Consider the following 20,115-nt stretch of genomic DNA (forward strand, 5'->3'; position numbering starts at 1 on the left):
TTCCCCGATCCTCTCGATGGAAGCTTCTCTACACCTCAGATTGTTGAGTGCCACTTTGTAGGGCACAATATCCTGTCACACATCCAAAACATTTCTAAGACGTGCCCCATTTGCCTCAAGGTTAATCCAGAAACACACTTTAGGACCCCTCCGAACTTAGAGCAGGTTAAAAGCAGGTTGACACCTTTTGGTGGTGGCTAGAGGCCTTCCCTAGTGAGACTGAAAAGGTCTCAGAGGTTACCCAGTCCATACTGCAGGAGATAATTCCTGTATTTGACCTGCTTTGCTCCTTACTGAGCGATAATGGACCTATTTTTGTCTTCCAAATTACTCAGCAAGTCTGTGAAGCCCTTCAGATTACTTACCACCTACACTCTCCCTAGGAGCCCCAGTCCAGGGTAAGGTGGAGAGAGCTACCCTGCTTGTCAAGAGACACCTCACTCAGCTCACCCAGGAACTCCAGTCATCCTGGACCCAGCTTTTACCTCTAGCACCCCTTACTCTCAGGATAAATTCTTCCTTGGACAGTCACGTGAGCCTCTTGGAACTTCTCTATGGGAGGCCTTTCTTATCAACAGACCTGCTGCCAGATCCTGAATTTAATGCTTTAGCCACATATGTCTCCTCTTAGGCCAAGCCCTCAGAGAAATTCATTGTCATGTTAACACCCTTCTCCTAGCTCCGGAGTCTTCCATAATGTGATATGAACATCCAAAATTAACCCTGGACACTGGGTCTTTCTTAAAATACTTCCCAACAGTATAAATCTCTTCCATTCTTCTGGCTGGGCCCATCACGTTCTCCTAACAAACTTACCGCGGTCAAACTCCCTGGACACCCTTTCTGGACACACCTGTATCTCGGATAAAGCTTGCTTCTGACCCAGACTCCACCCAAGAAAAGACAGCATTGGAAGGCACCGAGGACACCTATTCTTGTGAGCCAACAGAAGGACTTAAGCTTCTCTTTAAAAAGCAAGCAGATAATCAATAATTAATCCTACTGTTTTACATGACTCGCTCTTCTGGCCTCTTATCCTTCATCGGCTCCTTTTCATAGCCCTTACCAGTGCATAAGGGCTTACTTCCCATTCCTGGCTAAAACTATTCTTCTCACTCTTAAGATAAACTTATTCTGGCTTCTACTACTTCTGGCCCCTTAATAACTCCTCAAAGGTCACTAATACCGGGGGAAAACATATTCACTATGCCCCAAATAGCACTCCCGATCTTGAAAAGGGCCAATTCTACCTCAACCCATCATCGTTGGATCATGTAGATTTTCTCCTCCCCAGGAGAGCTTATTCTGCATTAGCAACGGAATTGGTTCTGATGGAGGTGCCTCTCAGTTTGCATGTCACTCTGTCAACGGTCTCTTGACTCCAGCCAACCAGCTCTTACCCCAGGTACAACAGAGTTTCCCTGCTTCTGTCCAAAGTAGGGAAAAGCCTACCTGAAGACCCCTCTATACACAAACAGAATTAAGAGACTCTCCTCCTCTCTGTATTACTAGGAAGCCCTCTACATATTCTCATATCCCGGATAGTGAGAACCAAAATTACAGTATGACCTTCAGACTCCAATTCCTTTCTACATACTCCACATATCTAAAATGAGCCTTCAGGACCCCACCCCGATTTCCTAAACTTGGGACTTGTACAGTTACACCATTCACCACCTCAGGCTCTCAGTTCTGCAAGGGCAGACCCTAGGGTCCCTGCCCTCAAAGCTTCTGATTCCATCCTACAGACCACTCAGGACACTTGCAACCTTCTACCGCATACCTCACAAAATCGCAGGGGTTAATCATTGATCAGATCCCCCCTATATTATTCTGGGACCCGGATACATATAAGAGTAATATACCATACTTAGACCCCCTGAGGGCCACTCTATTAGCCTCCCAACATCATGCCATGGCCTCTGGGGCAACTTTTACTGGCTCATCCTCTGAAGTAGTAGTTTAATTTTCTGTACATGCGTATTTCCAGTTCCCTGGGGAAATTCATTATCTGCGGCGATTTGCGTATCACTGCTTGCCTGCCAGTTGGTTGGGAACATTCACTATTGGCTTTCTAGCGTGATATTCACTTAGCTGATGGAGGTAAGGGCCTCCCAGTCCCCGTAATGGTCGCTATGTTGGAAACACCCTGAGCCAAATGAGCGATCCGGCTCATTCCCCTTCTCGCTGGTTTGGTGATTGCAGCGGAGTTAAACTGAAACAGCCTGATACTGGTTGCAAAGCCGATCATGAGTTATCAGGGGAAACCACTGAAGGTTGAGGATGGCTAGCCACAGTCCTGTCACTTACAGGTCCGGATTAATTATATTTACACTTCAGAGGAATTTGTGCACATTCAAGTTTCCCCAATTATAACCAATGTCTTTTTTGGTCAGCTGTTGCTTATTTAATCGGGATTTTTTCGAGGATCACACCTTGTATTGACGCTAAACTTCAAGCTTAACCCCTAACGTTTTCGGTTTCTGATACAACCCTGCAGAACAGATGGTTATACCAACATTTTTACACCAAATTAAGAAGGGGAACCATTGCTAACTCAGGAATAGGAGTGAGAGCGGTGTTTTCTGGGAAATGTAGTCTCGTGTGGAACTGGCGGCCGCGCAGGGCCCTGGGAAGGGGTCTTCTGGCCTCTGTCGGCTCCTGTACAGCGCTAGTCCCGCCTCCCGACTTCCGCATGGCCCTTGGTCACGCGGGCAGCGCCTGGTACAGCTGGTCTTCCGCGTGGGCTCGGGGGTTCGCAGGTAGAGCGCGGGGGTGGTGGGGAATCAGGGCACAGACCTGGAGGCCAGCCTGAAGCGCGTGGGGGCCTTGTGTCTGTGGAGGAGGGAACGGGAGGACCCGGGAACCCCCCAGGCGGGGTCTTCAGTGCAGAGCCCGCCGGGACCTGTTGGGGGGACCCGGCCCTTCGGGTTCCCGGGGCGCCGATGGGACTGAGCCCGGTCAGGAGCAGGTGCCCGGTGCGGGCCGGGGTGCGGGGACCTTGTGCGCGGCCCGCCAGCCGCCGGACGGGAGAAAACCCGGGTTTAGCGGCAGGAGGGGAAAGCGCGTTTATAATGGGCCCGTGAGAGCCAGACAGCGCGGGCGGTGAGTGTGCGTGAGAGACGCGCTCTGGGGCTGAGACGCCCGGGAAGAGTCCAGCTCTGTCACCTGTGGGCAGGGCCGACAGAAGGAACCTGCGTCAGTCCGGTTTCTCATGGAAAAATAATTGCGTTTTGAGAGAGAAGTTCTCGCTTCTAAAGCAAATAGTCAACTGAGTAAATGGCAACGGCCATTATATTCGGGAGGTACTTAGGTCTTTCTCTTCGCTGGGTGCCTTTTGTAAACCTCACATCAATGCATGAGGTAGGCCTAACCATCCGCATTAGAATAAAAGAAAGCAACCGAGGCTGCGGCTGGTGGAGCGTATTGCTCAGCTCACAAGCTCGAATTAGGAGCAGATGTGCTTCAAATCTCAGGCTACATCTAACTGCCGCGCCTACCTAAAACCATCATCACACCTTTCACAGCACTTAGCAGAGTGACCTGCCCCTGCATACTTAGGGGTAAAACCGGAAGTGAACGTGAATGGACTCCCAGCGCTGTCAGTGCCTCCGGGATTTCTGGTGTCTCATCGGAATCCTTAGGTCAGACAGGGGCTCCTCGCTCCTCCTGCACTGGCAGGTTGTCTGTGTTTTTAGTCTGAAATCTTAGGCATTCCAAGAGGGTCAGGTTTGTGGCCCTAACGTGAATTTGTTTCCCAGAGCCAGGTCCCAGATTGTGGGAAGCACTTATTTTAGAACAAAGCAGCTCCTGTGATGTAGGAAGCGGGAGGGCTTCAGGAGCAGGAATGTTCCCTGGGAGAGAACAGCCCTGTTCTCACTCTCCTCACCGGAGCTTCAGAGCTGAGGCAAAAGAACACGGGAAACAACATGGCCTAAATGTGCATGGTCAGAAGTTCTTGATTCCTTTGGCCAGATTTGGAGATACTGTCATGTGCTGTGGCCACCACACTGGTGTGACAGTGGAGAATTTGGGTCAGCTTTGAGATAGGGGTGAGCTGGGGTGGTTCATGGGTGCGCTGCCCAGGGAAGGTCATTTTGTGGGAGACCTTGTGAGGGTGAGGTCTGGGGTAAGGGGCAGCCAGAGGCACGATGGAAATTCTGTCCCCAATGTTGCTCAGTGGCCCCCTGTATTTCACTCTTACCACACTGTGCTGCTCTCTCACGTGCCCATGTGACATTATTGACTTGTCCTGACCTCAGAGAATCCCAAAACGATGGTTGATGAGGGATTTCCATGGTGATCTACTTCTGACTCTTGAAAGCTTTAAAGAAATTGGACCAGAGAGTTTCAAGGGTCAGGCAGTTTGTGACAGAACCAGGAGGAAAACAACTATAGTTCACTCTCTCACAGGGAGGTCAACAAAAATATGTTATAAAAAGGGCCATTTGAGAAAATATAATCCAGTTAAAACTACAATAAAATATTGTTGCCTTCAAACCCTCTATACTCCTTTTACTGGGCTTTCTGAGGATTTTGTCCTTGGAGATGTAAGCAGTGGTAATTGGAAAAAACTTAAATGATGCAGCCTGAGTATTTTATGTAAATATTAGGGAAAGAGCAGTGCCTTATCCTGTATGTACTTTAATGTAACTGAGTTGTTTATGTTAATCGTTCAGGAAATCAAATACATTGTTTTTTATCCAGAGAGAAGTTGAGTCAATGAAAAGTTGTACGGTTTAGTCGACGTGTCCACTTCCCGTCTCATGTGCACAGATGGTGCTACCCCTGCACGTCCTTCCTTGGCCTCCCAGTCGAACCTCTCCAGTTCTCTACAGTCTCCCCAGAGCAGCAGAATGAACGCATCTCAGGTGAGCACTTTGTTCATTTTCCACTTTGCATTGTGATGGATTTATGAGGTTCATAAGTGTCCGTATATTCAATGCAAAAGAGAATTATAAATAAAGCCAGTCTTCAGAGAAAATACACAGTTTTAGCATTAGCTCTGATGTTTGCAGTGGCTCTTGGTAGATAACCTTTGATTCGTATATTCTATGTAATTGCCGCTTTGTTTAGATTTTAATTTAGTCATGAATTTACTTTGAATTATATGAAATACTTTTTGTGTATCCATTACAATATAGCTATAGCTTATTTCTTTTAAAGTATACAGATCGTGAGTAGCAAAATGAATTTTCTAATATTAATTCATGGCTGATTTCCTGTATACACCCTACTTGCTGATGAGTTGGTTGGGATATTTCTGCTTCTACTTATATATGAGTATCTGTATCACAGTTAAGTGAGCGTATCATTTCCTTTTCCCATGTTTCCATCCAATTTTGGTGTTATGCTTATATTAGTCTCATAAAAAGAATGTGACTCTCATCCTTTTGTCTCCTTTGTTGAATGTTTTTCTCCCAGTATTTTATTTCATGCAAATTGCATGTTGATTGCTTTGACACTTTTGTGGGGAATCATTTGATTTTATATTGTTTGTGGTTCTGTTTCTCGAGTCATTATTCTCTTCTGTTGATGTGTGTCTGTCCTTTTGCTAATACTATACTTCCTTGATTACTGTTGCCTTCATATAAGTCTTGAAATTGGTATTGTGAATTTCCCAAACTTGTGCTTTTTCATAATTGTATTGGATCGTGTAAATCCTTTACCTCTTCATGAAAGTTTTAGTGTATACCTTTGTATCTTCAAACTGTGCTCTAATTTTGTGTGTGGTTGTAGTGACTCTATACATCAATTTTAGACCTTCCTTTTATGTTCCAAAATCATGCAACCAACACCACAGTGTATAGTTCCATCTCTACGTTGGTAGATCTCTTAAGTGTAAATGAAGAATATCTGCCTCACTGTGACCCTCTGCCCATCCCCTTCCTGTAGTTCTTCTACCTCAGCTCATGGGTGATTTAGAGAAACCCAGCAGTTTTCCCTTCTGTATCTCCTTTGCTACTCACACAGGATACGTTACTTCTGACACTTCTGGTCACCAAGTGTGTGGGGTTTGTTCCCCCCCAAGTAAGTGTCTGCAACACCAGCCAGATGTCTTACAGTTTAATTCATCAGACACCATCTGCCTGGAGATAGCCTGAGATCCCACAGGTAAAGGGCTCAGTTCTACAGGACTGCTCCCACCTCACTGCACGTACCAACTGCATTTCCCAGTTGTAACCTGTGCTTCTGACCTTGGGTTTTACATCTGAGGTTCCCAGGACCCGCTCCGTGGGTTTGATTAATTTGCTAGAGCAGCTCACAGAACTGAGGGAAAGGCAATTATCGGTTTATTAAAGACACGGTATAGGATACATACCTATATGTATGAACAGCCAGATGAAGAGATACATAGGGGGAGTGTCCTGAGCACAGCAGCGTCTGTCCCCATGGAATTGGGGTGCATGCCTCTCCTTATACATTACTGTTATGTTCACCAACCCAACATAGAGGTTCTCCAAATATGTACTTTAGGGTTTTTATGGACTAGTCATCATTTGGCATGATCAATTCTTAACTTTATTTTGAGCCTCTCTCTTCTCCCTACGTAAATGGGAGGCAGGGCTGAAAAGTCCAAGCTTCCGATTATGGCCTAGTCTCTGTGGTGATTGTGCCCATCCTGGAGCCCACCCACAGTCACCTCATTAAAACAGACCATTCTCCAGGCGCTCTTATCACTTAGGCACTTACAAGGGTGTTAGGATCCCTGTGGCAGGAACCAGGGGCAGAGACCCATCTATGTAGATGATCATCTGCTTATTACGGGGTTACATCCTGATAAACCCACTGTAAGTTGAAAATACCCTAATTCAGAAATGGCGTTAGTACTAAAAAACCGAAAACAGTTCATCCATTTCTCTACCCCTCATGCTTTACTTCTGGTAATCACCAATCTGTTGTCAGTATGAACTTAGGTGTTTTTTTGTTTCTTTGTAGTTTCCACTGATGCAAGGTCTGACAGTTAACGAACTCATTCTAGAAAAAGTGCTTCATACTTCATTCCTGAATACAGTAGTATCTCAGTTTTCAAACGTCACCGTTGACGAACATTTCGGTTTATGAATGCTGTAAATTTTATGGATCTATGGTATCATTACCTAGTAAAATTGATGCTAAATTGCTGTTTTAGGGGTTGATTTAAAAAGTCTGGAATGGATTAATCCAGTTTTTATTACTTTCTGTGGGCAAACCGTGAGGCGGTTTTCGAACGTTTCAGAACTCTCAAGGTCTTCCGGAACGAATTATGTTCGAAAACCCAGGTACCACTGTATCACTGCCTTTGAAGTACTTCCCTTCAGGAGCTATGCACCTATGCCAGCACCTAGTCTACCCTTCAAAGCAATTTTGGAAATCTTTTTTGGAATGCCCATCAGAGCTGTTTTCATACTACACTTGATGTCCTGTGTGTCATCTAAATGTCTTCCTTTCACTATTTCCTTTATGTTAGGGTAAAGAAAGAAATCCTTGGGGGCCGGACCAGGTGAGTAGGAAGGGATTTCCTATACAATTATTTATTTAATGGCTAAAAACTCCCTCACACGCAGTTCCCTGTGAGTTGGTACATTGTTGTGATGCAAGAGCCATGAATTGTTGGAGGAAAGGTCAGATGATGGAATTGTTTTCACGCAGCCTTTTCAGCACTTCCAAATAGTAAACTTGGTTAAGTGTTTGTCCAGGTGGTACAAATTCATAAGGTACAATCTCTCTGAATTAAAAAAAGGGTAGCAACATTGTTGCAACAATTCCCTAAATAATTGTCCATCCTTCTTTTCGAAAGATGATCTGGTATTTGTCTTTCTTATTTTACTTTGCGTAACGCCCTCGAGGTTCTTTAATTGGTTTCCTCTATTTTCCTAAATAAAACTTTCTCCGCGCTTGTGCAGCATTGTGTCTGATGGCCAAGTCTCAAGTCTCATGATCCGTATGACCTCCAGGGCTTACCCGTAAAGGCTATATCTGGTCGTGTCTCGTTGGTCACTTGTTACCCCAGCAGAGAACTCCAAGAGGGTGTGTGTACCCTAGAGAGTGCTCAGGACAGTTCACTAGGGCACAGGAAAAGATGACAGGAAGCCTAGTTATAAAACTGTATCTAAAAGACAAGTCACTAAACTTTATCATTAGTATATTAACTGACAGTCTGTGGTATATAATTTAGAAATAAATACAAATACATCTGGGTACGAGAATATATTTGTTCCAATTATGTGAGCACCCTCAGAGTGTAAGACAATGATAGGCCATCATAGGCGTCCTTTATAAAATTTTCTTTTAAATTCTTAACAATAATTCTGATAGAAATTAGTTTGCAAAGGTATTTGCCATGTCACCTGTTTCTGAACCCTTGTGATTAGTAAGAAATTTGCTGTTACAGGCCTCAGTGTCCTTCAAGGATGTGACTGTAGAATTTACCCAGAAGGAGTGGCAGCACCTGGGCGCTGCTCAGCGGGCCCTCTACAGAGATGTCATGCTGGAGATCTACAGCCACCTCGTCTCCGTGGGTGAGCAGACCTGACCACCTAATTCTCTCTCTAATGCAATTCTGTTTTCCTTCTCTCCTTCATATTGAAATTACTTGTATTGGGGTGTAATTAACAGAAATTAAATGTCAGTAATGTTCAGTGTATAAAGTGCTGAGTTTGGAAATGTTTATAGGTGATTACTACCACCAAAATAATGATATAAAATACTTTTCTCACCCCAAAAACATCCCTTGTAGCTCTTTGCGGTTATTTTTCTCTCCCCTCCTCGCCCCCTGTGAAGCACTGGTGTATTTTCATCCCAATAGTTTTGCCTTTCTAGAATGTTATGTACATCGTACATTATTTACACATTTTTCTTTCTTCTTTTACTTGGCTCTTTCTTAAATTTTATTAAATTATTGATGTGACATTTTTAATAAAGTGATATAAGTTTCAAGGGTACTGGTCTATGATGCATAATTGTATATTGGTTTGTGTGTTCACCACCCAAAGTCAAATCTTCTATCAGCAGATATTTGCTTCTTCATTGACACTTTTCTTTCTAGCCTTTCCCTCTGGTAATCACCATACTGTTATCTGTGAATGAGTTTTTGTCTGTTTGTCTTTGGTTTTGTTTTCAGTTTCATAACCCACATATGAGTGAAATCATATGATTCTCGACTTTTTCCGTCTAACTTATGTCGTGGCCAAGTAATCTTTTGCATGTAGGTACTAGGTCTTTATCCAATCAGCTCTTGAAGGATCCTCTGTTTGTTTCAACGTCTTGACCACTGTGAATAATGCTGCAGTAAACATAAGGGTACATATATCTTTATGGGTAAATGTTTTCAGATTTTTTTGGGTAGACAGTGAGAAGAGAGATTGCTGAGTCACATGGTAATTCTATTCTTAATTTTTGTGCGACCTCCATACTGTTTCCCATAGTGGCTGTTCCTATTTGCATACCCACCAGGAGTGTATGAGAGTTCCTTTTTGCCCCACAGCCTCTCCAACACTTTCAAAGACTTGTCTTGTTGATAATAGCCATTCACACAGGTGTGAGATGCTATCTCATTGCGGTTTCGATTTGCATTTCCCTTTAGCTAGTAAAGTTGAGCATCTTTTCCATGTATCTGGTGGCCGTTTGTTTGTCTTCTTGGAATGAGTGTCTGTTTCGGTCCTCTGCCCATTTGTTTTGGAGGGCGCAGTTCACAGTGACCCATGCGGGGATCGAACCAGCAACCTTGGTGTTATTAACACCGTGCCCTAACTAATTGATCTAACCGGGCAGCCCATAATTGGATTGTTTGATTTTTGTCGTTGTCGTTGAGTTAGGTGAGTTCCTTATATATTTTGTATTTGGCCCCTCTATGATAGGCGTTGTTTGCAAATATCTTGTCTGATTTGGTTGGTTTCCTCTTTGTTTTATTGATGGTTTTTTTTTGCTGTGCAAAAGCTTTTGAGTTTGATACAGCCCCATTCATTTATTTTTGCTTTTACTTCCCTTGCCTCTGAGATGAAACTCATAAAATCCTCTGTGAGACCAGTTCCGTGAGTTTAATACCAATGATTTGTTCCATGTATTTTATTTTTTCATGTCTTGTATTTAGGTCTTTGATCCATTTTGAGTGAGTTTCGGTGTACGGTGACAGATATCGTAGTAATCTGCTTTCCTTCTTTTGCATGTGGCTTTCCAATTTTCCCAGCACCATTTATCGAAGAGACTTTCTTTGCTTAACGGTATGTTTTTGGCTCCTGTATTGAAAATTATTTGCCAGTATGTATGTGGGTTTATTTGTAGGCTCTCATTTCTGTTCCGTTGGTCTGTGTGTCTGTTTTTCTGCCAATAACATGTGGTTTTGATTATTGTCTCTTTGTAGTATAATTTGAAGTCAGGAGGTATGACCCTCCAGCTTTGTCCTTTTTTTTCAGGATTGTGTGGTTATTCAGGATCTTTTGTGGTTCCATACAAATCTGATGATTTTTTTCTTCCTTTTCTTTGAAAAAATGCCATTGGGGTTTTGATGGAGATTGCATGAAGTCATCATATTGCTTTGGGTAATATGGCCATTTTAACGATGTTGATCTTCCAATCCATGGAAGAATTTCTCTCCAATTCTTTATTTCACTTTTTGGCCATGCATGGAGGATTTTGTTTCTGGAAGTCTGTTCAAATATTTAGCCCATTTTTCAAGACTGTTTCTTTTAAAGACTTACATTGAATTGACAGAGTTCTTTATATAATCTTTACATAAGACCATGGTTAGAAAATATTTTGCTAAGTTTTCTGCATATCTGTTGATTTTTCTTCTTAACAGTGTCTTGGAGCAGCAGAATTTTTTGTTTTTTAAGATATCGTTTGTTTTTTTCATGTTTTTTTCATTGTTTGTTATATTTCATGGGTTTTGTGTCTTTTTGAATATTTTTTTACCTGATTCCAAGGTCACTAAAATTTCCTTCCTTGGTTTCTTGAAGATGTGTTATAATTTTACATATAGGACTTTGAGTCACTGCCAGTGATTTTCTTTTATGTGCTGTGAAATAAGAGTTGTGGTTCTCTTTTCTACATCTGTGTCGAGTTCTAGTCACACCATTTGCTGGAAGGTTTATTAGTTTTCCATTGAGTTGGCTTTGGTTCTTTGTCAAAAACAAATTGACCATATGTCTGTAGTTCTGTACCTGGACTCTATTCTGTTTAATGGTTCTATGAGTCTGAAACGCACCTTCTTGATTCTGTAACTGTCTGGAAAGTTAACAAATAAGGAGGATTTGGTCCTCCAAATATGTTTTCAATTTGATAATTATTTTGACTATACATTCTTTGTCATTTCCATATAATTTTTAGAATTTCAAGTCAATTTCTTCAAGACTTTTGCTTGGAATTCTGGTTGATATATTCTTGAGTCTTCAGAATGGTCCAGAAGGATTTATGTATTAATAATATGGATCTTCTGATACATTGAGTGATAGTGTATCTCTCCCTTTTATTTAGGTCTTTACCTTTTTTGTTTGCAATGAGTTGTAGCTCTGCGTATGTTTTACACATATTTTGTTAAATGTATTAAGTTGTATTAAGTTGATGGTAATGTAAACGGCCTCTAATTTACAACTACAAATTCCAGTTTGTCTGCTGTTTATCATTTTCTTCTACTTCTTTATTTTTTCTTCCTGTGGGCTACTTCAGAATTTTACAGAATTCCATTTTGATCTGCCCATAGTGTCTTTGAGGTTTTTGTGTAGTTCTTTTTAGTGCTTTCTCTACGAATTCCATATTATATAACTTACCACAGGCTGCTAGCTTTCATATTTTATGAGTTTGACTGAAGTGTACCTCCTTTTACCTTCCCTAATTTATAATGTAACTTTGTCAAACATTTTCTCTCCACATACTCATAACTATATCAGACAGTTATAATGATGCTTCCTCCATGAAAGAGTTTAGAAACGTAAGAGAAGGAATACCTGTTGCATATAGCGTAGTCCCCCCTCATCCATGGTTTTGCTTTCCATGGTTTTAGTTACTTGCGGTCAACCGAGGTCTGCACAGATCCAATGGAAAAATTCCAGAAACAAACTATAAGTTTTAACTTGTGCATTATTCTGAGTAAGTAGTGCGATGAAATAAATGTTGGCTGTTCTGTGTGGGACATAAATCATTCCTTTGTCCAGTGTATCCACACAGTACGCTACTGTCACTTTGTAGCCATCTCGGTTATGAGATCGACTGTCAGGGTGTTGCAGTGTTTGTGTTCGAGTCATCCTTGTTTTACTTCATAATGACCTAACGCGCAGGAGTAGTGGCTGACAATTCGGATATGCCAAGGACAAGCCGTAAAGTGCTTCGTTTAAGTGAAAAGGTAAACATTCTTGACCTCATAAGAAAAAAATAACTCATGCTGAAGTTGCTACGATGTATACAGTAAGAACAAATCTTCTATCTGTGATTTTGTCGAGGAGAAATTTGTGCTAGGTTGCCTGCAGAGAGAGACCACATTCACATAACTTTTATTATAGTTTATTCTTACAATTGTTCTCTTTTATTATGTTATTGTTAATATGTTTCTGTGCCTATTTTAAAAATTAAACTTTGTCATGCGTATGTATGTATAGGAAGATCATACTATTTACAGGGTTTGGTGCTGTCTGCAGTTTCAGGCACCCACTGGAGGTTCTTGAACCTATCTCCTATGGGTATGAGAGGACCTCTATACTTAATATTTTTTACTTGTTGTCTTGTTCACTTTTTTTCCTGATAGTTTAAGATCCCTAGACATTTAAATCTGTGAAAGAATTTTTGTAGCTATTCTTTTAGGTTAGTCTCGCTGGTAATAAATGTGTACATTTTTCTTCATCTGAGAATGTTTTGATTACACTTCATTCCTGATGGTATTTTCACTGCATTTTGAATTTTGGGTTAAGAGTTTTTAGCACTTGGATCATTGTGCCACTTTCCTATAGCCCTTGTGCTTTGTCATGAGATGGCACTGTTCCAATTGTTTTTCCCTATATTTAAGGTTACTTTTGCTTTGCTGCTTTCAAAATTTTTTTATTTTTCTTTAGTTTTTAGATGTGTGACTGTTTTATGTCTGGGTGTGTCTTTATTGGGGCTAATTTTGTTTGGAATTTCCTTAGCAAATAGTTTGTGTGCATTTTTGATGTCTAGCTATGATAGCTGGCAAGCCTCATGTCCTCCGTCCTGTCTCCACATCTGGGCGGGATAATCATGAAATCCGCCCCTTCCTAGCTTGGCTTAAATCAGTCCATTTAAACCATGCAAATCCTGGCTTATTATAACTTGTCAGTTATATTAAGTTGGTGCAAAAGTAATTGCAGTTTAAAAGGTTAACAATAATTGCAAAAACGGCAGTTACTTTGCACCAACGTAGTAAATAGCAACTCTCACTCTGGCTGCATCCTCTGACCGCAGTAAATCCAGGGCCACTAGTTCCTTCCTTCAAACTGTTTTCCTTCTGTCTTGGGTGCCTACCCTGCTTTCTCCTGATTGCCTCAATATGTGAGCAACAAACTTTTTTGTGTCCTGGTAAGCAGGTAATCACTACAAAACATCCCAATCTTGCATAGTTACAGAGGCAGGAAACAAAATGTTGGAAATGAAGTCTGCAAACTAACCCAGTTGGAAGTCCAAGATATACTAATATAAAAAAAAAAGTACCAACTTCCTTTTACGCCTCAAATACATATTGTTAATTAACATCTGCTGAGATATACAGATTGACAAATTGGCAAATATCCTGTCGTTAATCCATAGTGGAGATGAAATGACAGTTAACATGGGGATTCCTGTGACTTTTAACAGGATGCTTTCTGTAAGGGCAGGTGTATAGAGGACAAATAGTTATGCTTCACCAGAACCATTGGAATTATTGCCTTAACCAACCTCACTGTGTTCACACAGCACCCATTGTAGTGCATCATGGGCCTACTGCCCCAAGTAACGTAATGAAATTACATGTCTGACACTTACGCTTCATTAGCTTGATAAATGGAACTCAGTGAACCCACCCCTCAGTTATGCCATTGCACCCAGTCTTTGCACGCGAGATCTTAACCACATACAAGGCGTCGTTAAGACACTCCTTTGAAGTGCTTGATGTCATCGATGATAACCAAAGCACTTAATGTCACTTCTCAAAATACACAGCACTGGGTTCTTGAATAAAAATCTTTTACTTTCTTTACAATCTCATGCTGCAGTCCTCAGAGTGCCATATTAGCTCATGAATTCAAATCCAATTGAGGGGAACATGGCACCTCTCAGTCATCAAACATCAGATGTGAATTGTAATGAAGTCTGACTCCATTATTGATTTTTGACTTCTAACAGCCCTTTGAATTCTTTCTACATAAGATACTTTAATTTGTGAATCAATCTTCCCTCCTTTCCTTCTTTGCTTCCTTCCCCCCCTCCCTGCCTCCCTCCCTCCCTCCCTCCCTCCCTCCCTCCCTCCCTCCCTTCCTCCCTTCCTCCTTCCCTATCTGGATAACTTTTCTTTTTGTAGCATAATTGACCCAGCTAGAACCTCCAGTACAATAGTGAATAGAGTTGTTCAGAATGATCAGCCTGTCTTCTAATATTAGTGGGGAAGCTCCAGGTTCTGATCATGAACTGTGATGCTAGCTGTGGGGTTTTCTTAGATACTCGTTATCAGATGGAAGAAGTTCCATTCTGTTCCTAGTTTGTTCAGCACTTTTATCATGACAGAGTGTTGAGTTTTGTCATAATGCTTTTTCTGTCTATGAAGATGATCGTGTGGTTTGCAATCTATTGATACGGTGAATTACATTGCTGGATTTTTGGATGTTACACCCGCCTTGCATACTTGGGATAAGTCCCACTTGGTCATGGTGCATGATACATTGAATATGTGTCTAGATTCAGTTTGCTAGTATTTTGATGGGGAATTTTGCTTCTGTATTCATAAGAGGTATCGGTCTGTAGTTTTTTTGTGATGTCTTTATCTGGTTTTGGTGTCAAGGTAATGTTGGCCTCATTCAATGAGATAGGAAGTATTCCCTTTTCTGTCATTTGGAAGAGTTTGTAAAGAATTGGTATTATTGGTTCTTTATGTGTTTGGTAGAATTCAGCTGTAAATCATATGGGCATAGGCTTTTCTTTGCGGATAGTGTTTTGGGTACTGAGTCAGTCTCTTGTGATAATCCGTTCAGAGTTACTACTTCTTCTTGACTTAGTTTCTATAGTTTGTGTCTTTCCGGGAATTTGTCCCTTTTATTAAGTTGTTTAATATATTGCTATACATTTATTCCTAATATTCCTTTAAACTCATTTTTTATTTCTGTATAGTCAATAGCAATGTCATCTTCTTCATTTCTGATTTTAATAATTTGCATCTTCTCCCTTTATTCTCTGGTTAATCTAGGTAAAGATTTGTCAGTTTTGCTGATCTTTTCAAAGAACCAACTGTGGTTACTTTGATTTTGTATCCTTTCTTTCATGAATTTCTAATCCAGTCTTCAGTGTTTGTTTCCTTTGCTTGCTTTAGGTTTAGTTTGTAGTTGTTTTTCCTTTGCATGAAGATGTAAGCGTTAGGTTGTGGATTTCAGATCTTCTTTCTTAATATACTTGACCCGTGAACAACGTGAGTTTGAACTGCTCGGGTCCACTTATACACATATATTGTTTCTATAAATATACATTTGGCCCTGCACATCCCTGGGTTTTGCATTTACAGATTCAACCAAGTGTAGATTGAAAACAGTATTTTGAGTCTGTGGTTCGCAGTCCATGGATGCCGAGGGCAGACGGTATGCGTTGTTTCATGTTATTTTATATAAGGGACTTGAGCAGCTGTAGATGTTAGTGTCCATGGGATGGGATCATCCTGGAGCCAACCCTCCATGTGTACGAGTTATGACTGAGTTTTTCAGGAGTCAGAATTTATATGTGGATTTTCACCTGCTCACGGGTCGGCACCCCAACACCTGCATTGTTGAAGAGTCAACTATAGAGTTGTTTATAGCCATAAATTTCCCTTTAAAAACTGATTTTGCTTCATACTGCTAGTTTGGTATGTTGTGCCTTCTCTTTCTGTCACCAGAAAGTATTTTCAATTTCTTTTGCAATTTCCTCTTCAATGCATTAGTTATTTAGGATACTGGTGTTTAATTTTACATATTCGTGCATTGCTCAAATTTCTTTCCATTACTGATTTCTGATTTCATTCTATTGGGCCAGGAAAGATACTTTGTATTATTTCTGTAGTTTTAAATTTATTGAAGTTTGTTTTGTGCCTAAAACCATGGAGACTGTTTTATGTGCAGTTTAGAAGAATTTGAATTTTGCTCCTGTTATGTGAGGTGTGTTGTATATATATGTCTGTTAGGTTTAGTTGGCTGATACTTCTGTTCAAATCCTCTATTTTGTACCTAGCTGCTCTCTCCGTATTGAGCGTGACAGTGAAATGTCCATCTATTATGTTTCATAGTTTATGTTTCCTTTCACTTGCCACTTTTAACTTTATGTATTTTGGAGCTCAATTATTGGATGTGTATGTGTTTATAATTGTTACAATATCTTCATGATGGATTTTCCCTTTTGCCATTATAAATATTAATGTCTTTTTATCTCTAAGAACGTATTTTACAGTGTATTTTGTTTCATATTACTATAGCTTTCCTATGGTAGCTGTTTGCGTGGAATATCTCTTGCCACCTCTTATTTTCAACATCGTTGTATCATTGATTTAATGTGTTTTTCCTTAGACCGCATATAGTTGAATACAGTTGGAGGTTGTTTTTTCTCTTTTTTTTCCCTAATCAATCTGACAGTCTCTGCTTTTTGTCTGTATGGTTTAGTTTGCTCACATGTAATGGTATTTCTTATACGGTTGGATATTTGTACGCCATTTTGCATTTTGTTTTCTACATGTGTCTTGTATTTTTCTCGTCTATTTCTCTATTCTTTTGTAGTACGTGAAAATTTTTTCATGTAACATTTTATTGTAATGATTTTATTCACAACATTTTTTGAGAGTCCATTTAATTAGTTATTCCTTTAGTGTATACCATATACAGCTGCACTAACCAGATCTACATCAAGTTAACTTAATTTTAGAGATGTATAGACACGTTCCTCCTATGTTACTTTCTTCTTCCTACACCCTCTTTTGTGGTATTGTTAGGGGTTATGTTTTGTGATATATATTTTATGTTGTTAATTTTTGTTTCTCTTCATTTTTTATTGTGCATTTGTGTTATGATTCGGTATTATTTCCTTATTCTAGTATAGCTTGACTCCCTCCTACCTCTTTTATGGTTTTCTTGGAAAGATAAAAGCACGTGTGTGTGTGTTAGAAACCCAACATTGGACACGTGTACTCATTGTACACAATTACTTTTTAAATCAGTCAAGACAACTTTCTTTATTGTATCTTGTCATGCGAATTTACTAGCAGCAAACAACTCTCAATTTTTGTTCATCTGGAAATATTTTCACTCGATGTTTACCTTAAAAGATCATTTTCCTGGATTCTTGGCTGATAGTCCTTTCCTTTGAGTAGTTAAGAGTATATCATCACCCCACTACCTTGTGACCTTTATGGTTGCTGATGAGGAATCCTACTGAGGATTCTTTGCCTCTCTACTCTGGAAACAGAAACTTCCCACTTTTGTATGTGCCTTGGCGATTTTTCATTCTACTTTTTTATGGTAATTCCCCACCCCTAGGTAGTTTCCGCAGATGTGACCACAAATTAGTATCCAATCAAAGATTGAAAGGACCCTTCTGTAGATATCCATAGCTCTCTCTCTCTCTCTCTCTCTCACTGTAGCTACTAAATATGAACCTTTATTAGAATTTAATGTTATTGAGGCTTGTGATTTAGGGGTTTAAGGAGATGTCCTTTGAGCAGCTGAAAATATTTCTGTCTTACACCTCCCCTTAGAAGTGGTCAAGTGAATATTGTTTCTGTGCCACTCTTAAAGCTGCATCTTCCTAAGCATTTAGAATCATCAAAGCCCATAAAGTGAAACCATCTTCTAAATTATTTTCCGTTTACAGGGTATTGTTCTATAAAACCAGAAGTGATCTTCCAGTTGGAACAAGAAGACCCATTGTTAGTGGAGGACAAATTTCTAAATGGGAGTTATCCAGGTGAGTTTTAGAATACTGGTAGAAGGAATCCCTGGAAAACTAAATCCAAAATGGGATCAGTTCAACATTGGGCACCTTTGGAAGTTTAGATATGAGTAGATCCAATAAAATGTGGGTATGGAGGGTGTATATTTAAAGGATACAGCGTTACCTATTTTCATCTTTTGCATTAGGCAACACTGTATCATTTATACCTGAGAAATCAAAGAATGAGTTTTTATTTAACCAATAGAAGGTTAAATATAGAGGAAGATTATAATGCTAACTAAAATGGAATTTTAAAGCACGGCAAAAGAGAGAGAAGAGATACAAGGTCTTACAGTTAAGTTCACGAACTTGACACCATGTGCTTACATTGGTAGCACTGTACAAACAGCTCACTAAGGTTTCATAATTTCGGTATATCAGTGCCTCACAACCGTGTTTGTGTCGACGTGTGGTGGTGTCTTGCTGAGTGTCGTACATTGTTCTTGTTGCATGTTTTTGTGTGCTGTTGCAAGAATGTGTGAGGTAGAATTAGAGCAATGAACAAACATTAAATTTCTTGTTAAAGTTGGCAAGAGGGGAAGTGAAATGAGAGACATGTTAGTCCAGGTTAATGGGGGTAATACCAGGAGGAAAACAGCAGTGTACAAATGGATTCAACGTTTTTGTGAGAGGAGAGAACGCATTACTCATGAACAGAAGTCAGGTTGGCCAGTCACAAGCAGAACTGATGAAAATATTGCAAAAATTTGTTGAATTGTGCGTCAAAATTGTTGGCTTACTGGGAGTAGCATATCAGACCAAGCAAACATTGATAGAGAAACAGTCAAGAAAATCTGAACTGAAAATCTTGGCATGAGCTAGGTGTGTGCAGAAATGGTCCTGAAGGACCTCTTACATCGCAATAGTGCACAAGCTGACACCGCACTGTCTCTGAGGGAGTTTTTAGCCAATAAACAAATAAGGGTATCAGAACGCCTTTCCTACATTCACCTTATCTGTACACTGGTGACTTCTTTCTTTACCTGAAGATGAAGGAAATATTGAAAGGAAGACATTTTGATGACATTCAAGACATCAAGGGTACTATGACACCTTTGATGGCCATTCCAGAAAAAGAGTTCCAAAATTGCTTTGATGGGTAGACTAGGCTCTGGTGTCAGTGCATAGCTTCCGAAGGGGAGTACTTTGTAGGTCAGTAGTGATATTCAGCAATGAGGTATGTGGCAGTTTTTTAGGAGGTGTTCACGAACTTAATTGTCCGACCTTGCATATACACCACTTGGATTTCAAACAAGATACAGTGGACGACAACTAATTCTAGGTCAAGAGTTGGTAAGTTATGTTACTTGAGCTAAATGCAGCTAGCTATTTGTTGTTATAAATAACAAGTTTTTTGAATACATTGTTTGCGTATTGTTATGGCTGGTTTTGTGGTACAACAAAATGGCGGAATAGTTGTGACTGATATGATGTGGCCTACAATGACTAAAATAAATATTCACCATCGTGCCCTGTACATAAATGTTAGTTGATCCCTGCTCTAGATATTAATAGCATATTTTATGACATGATAATATAAATCGATATGTGTTTTTTAAGCTCTGTACTCTGAAAATATAGTATAAGTTTTCTCTGAAGAGTCAGTGGATTAACAAAGCATAATTGTATTGGGTTAGAAGAAAACATTAAGCTCGTAAAGCAACCTAATTTAATAGAACTAGAAATTACAGACAGTATGAGAATAAAATACCCCATATTTAAATTAAAAATGCATAAAACTTTTGGAATATCTATTTGATCAAGGGATTATCAAAATTATAAAAGTACAAAATGTATTTGTGAACCTGTGTGTGGAGGTCTCTGGTAACTCAGTAAAGGTGTTATATTAGAGTTTATTATAACAAAAGGTTACAGATAAAATTAGCAATGGGAAACGTCACCCAGGGCAGAATCCAAGAGAAACTGCATGCAAACTTATTTTCTTCTCCTGGTGGAGTTGTATGGAAAGTATTTAATTCTCCCAGCAGTGATGTA

General features: G+C 40.2%; 1 protein-coding gene across 4 annotated transcripts in view; it reads left to right on the top strand.

Moving 5' to 3' along the window:
* The first annotated feature begins 2,678 nt into the window (after positions 1–2,678).
* The window catches only part of LOC308504665 (uncharacterized protein), a 44,497-nt gene continuing 27,060 nt past the window's right edge, over positions 2,679–20,115 (top strand). For 2 of the 4 annotated variants that reach the window (XR_013994411.1, XM_081065838.1), the window contains exons 1-5: positions 2,679–2,762; positions 4,708–4,871; positions 7,451–7,483; positions 8,375–8,501; positions 18,001–18,093. Coding sequence is in view for 3 of the 4 variants with exons in the window: in XM_081065838.1 (XP_080921964.1) it covers positions 4,767–4,871; positions 7,451–7,483; positions 8,375–8,501; positions 18,001–18,093 (358 nt within the window). In the remaining variant the exon portion in view is untranslated. Of the gene's footprint in view, positions 2,763–2,968; positions 3,106–4,707; positions 4,872–7,450; positions 7,484–8,374; positions 8,502–18,000; positions 18,094–20,115 lie in introns of those variants that run through there. The other 2 variants (XM_081065839.1, XM_081065840.1) reach the window with 2 other exon arrangements.

The sequence above is a fragment of the Rhinolophus hipposideros genome, assembly GCF_964194185.1.
Source record: "Rhinolophus hipposideros genome assembly, chromosome: 11".
Classification (NCBI taxonomy): Eukaryota; Metazoa; Chordata; class Mammalia; order Chiroptera; family Rhinolophidae; genus Rhinolophus; species Rhinolophus hipposideros.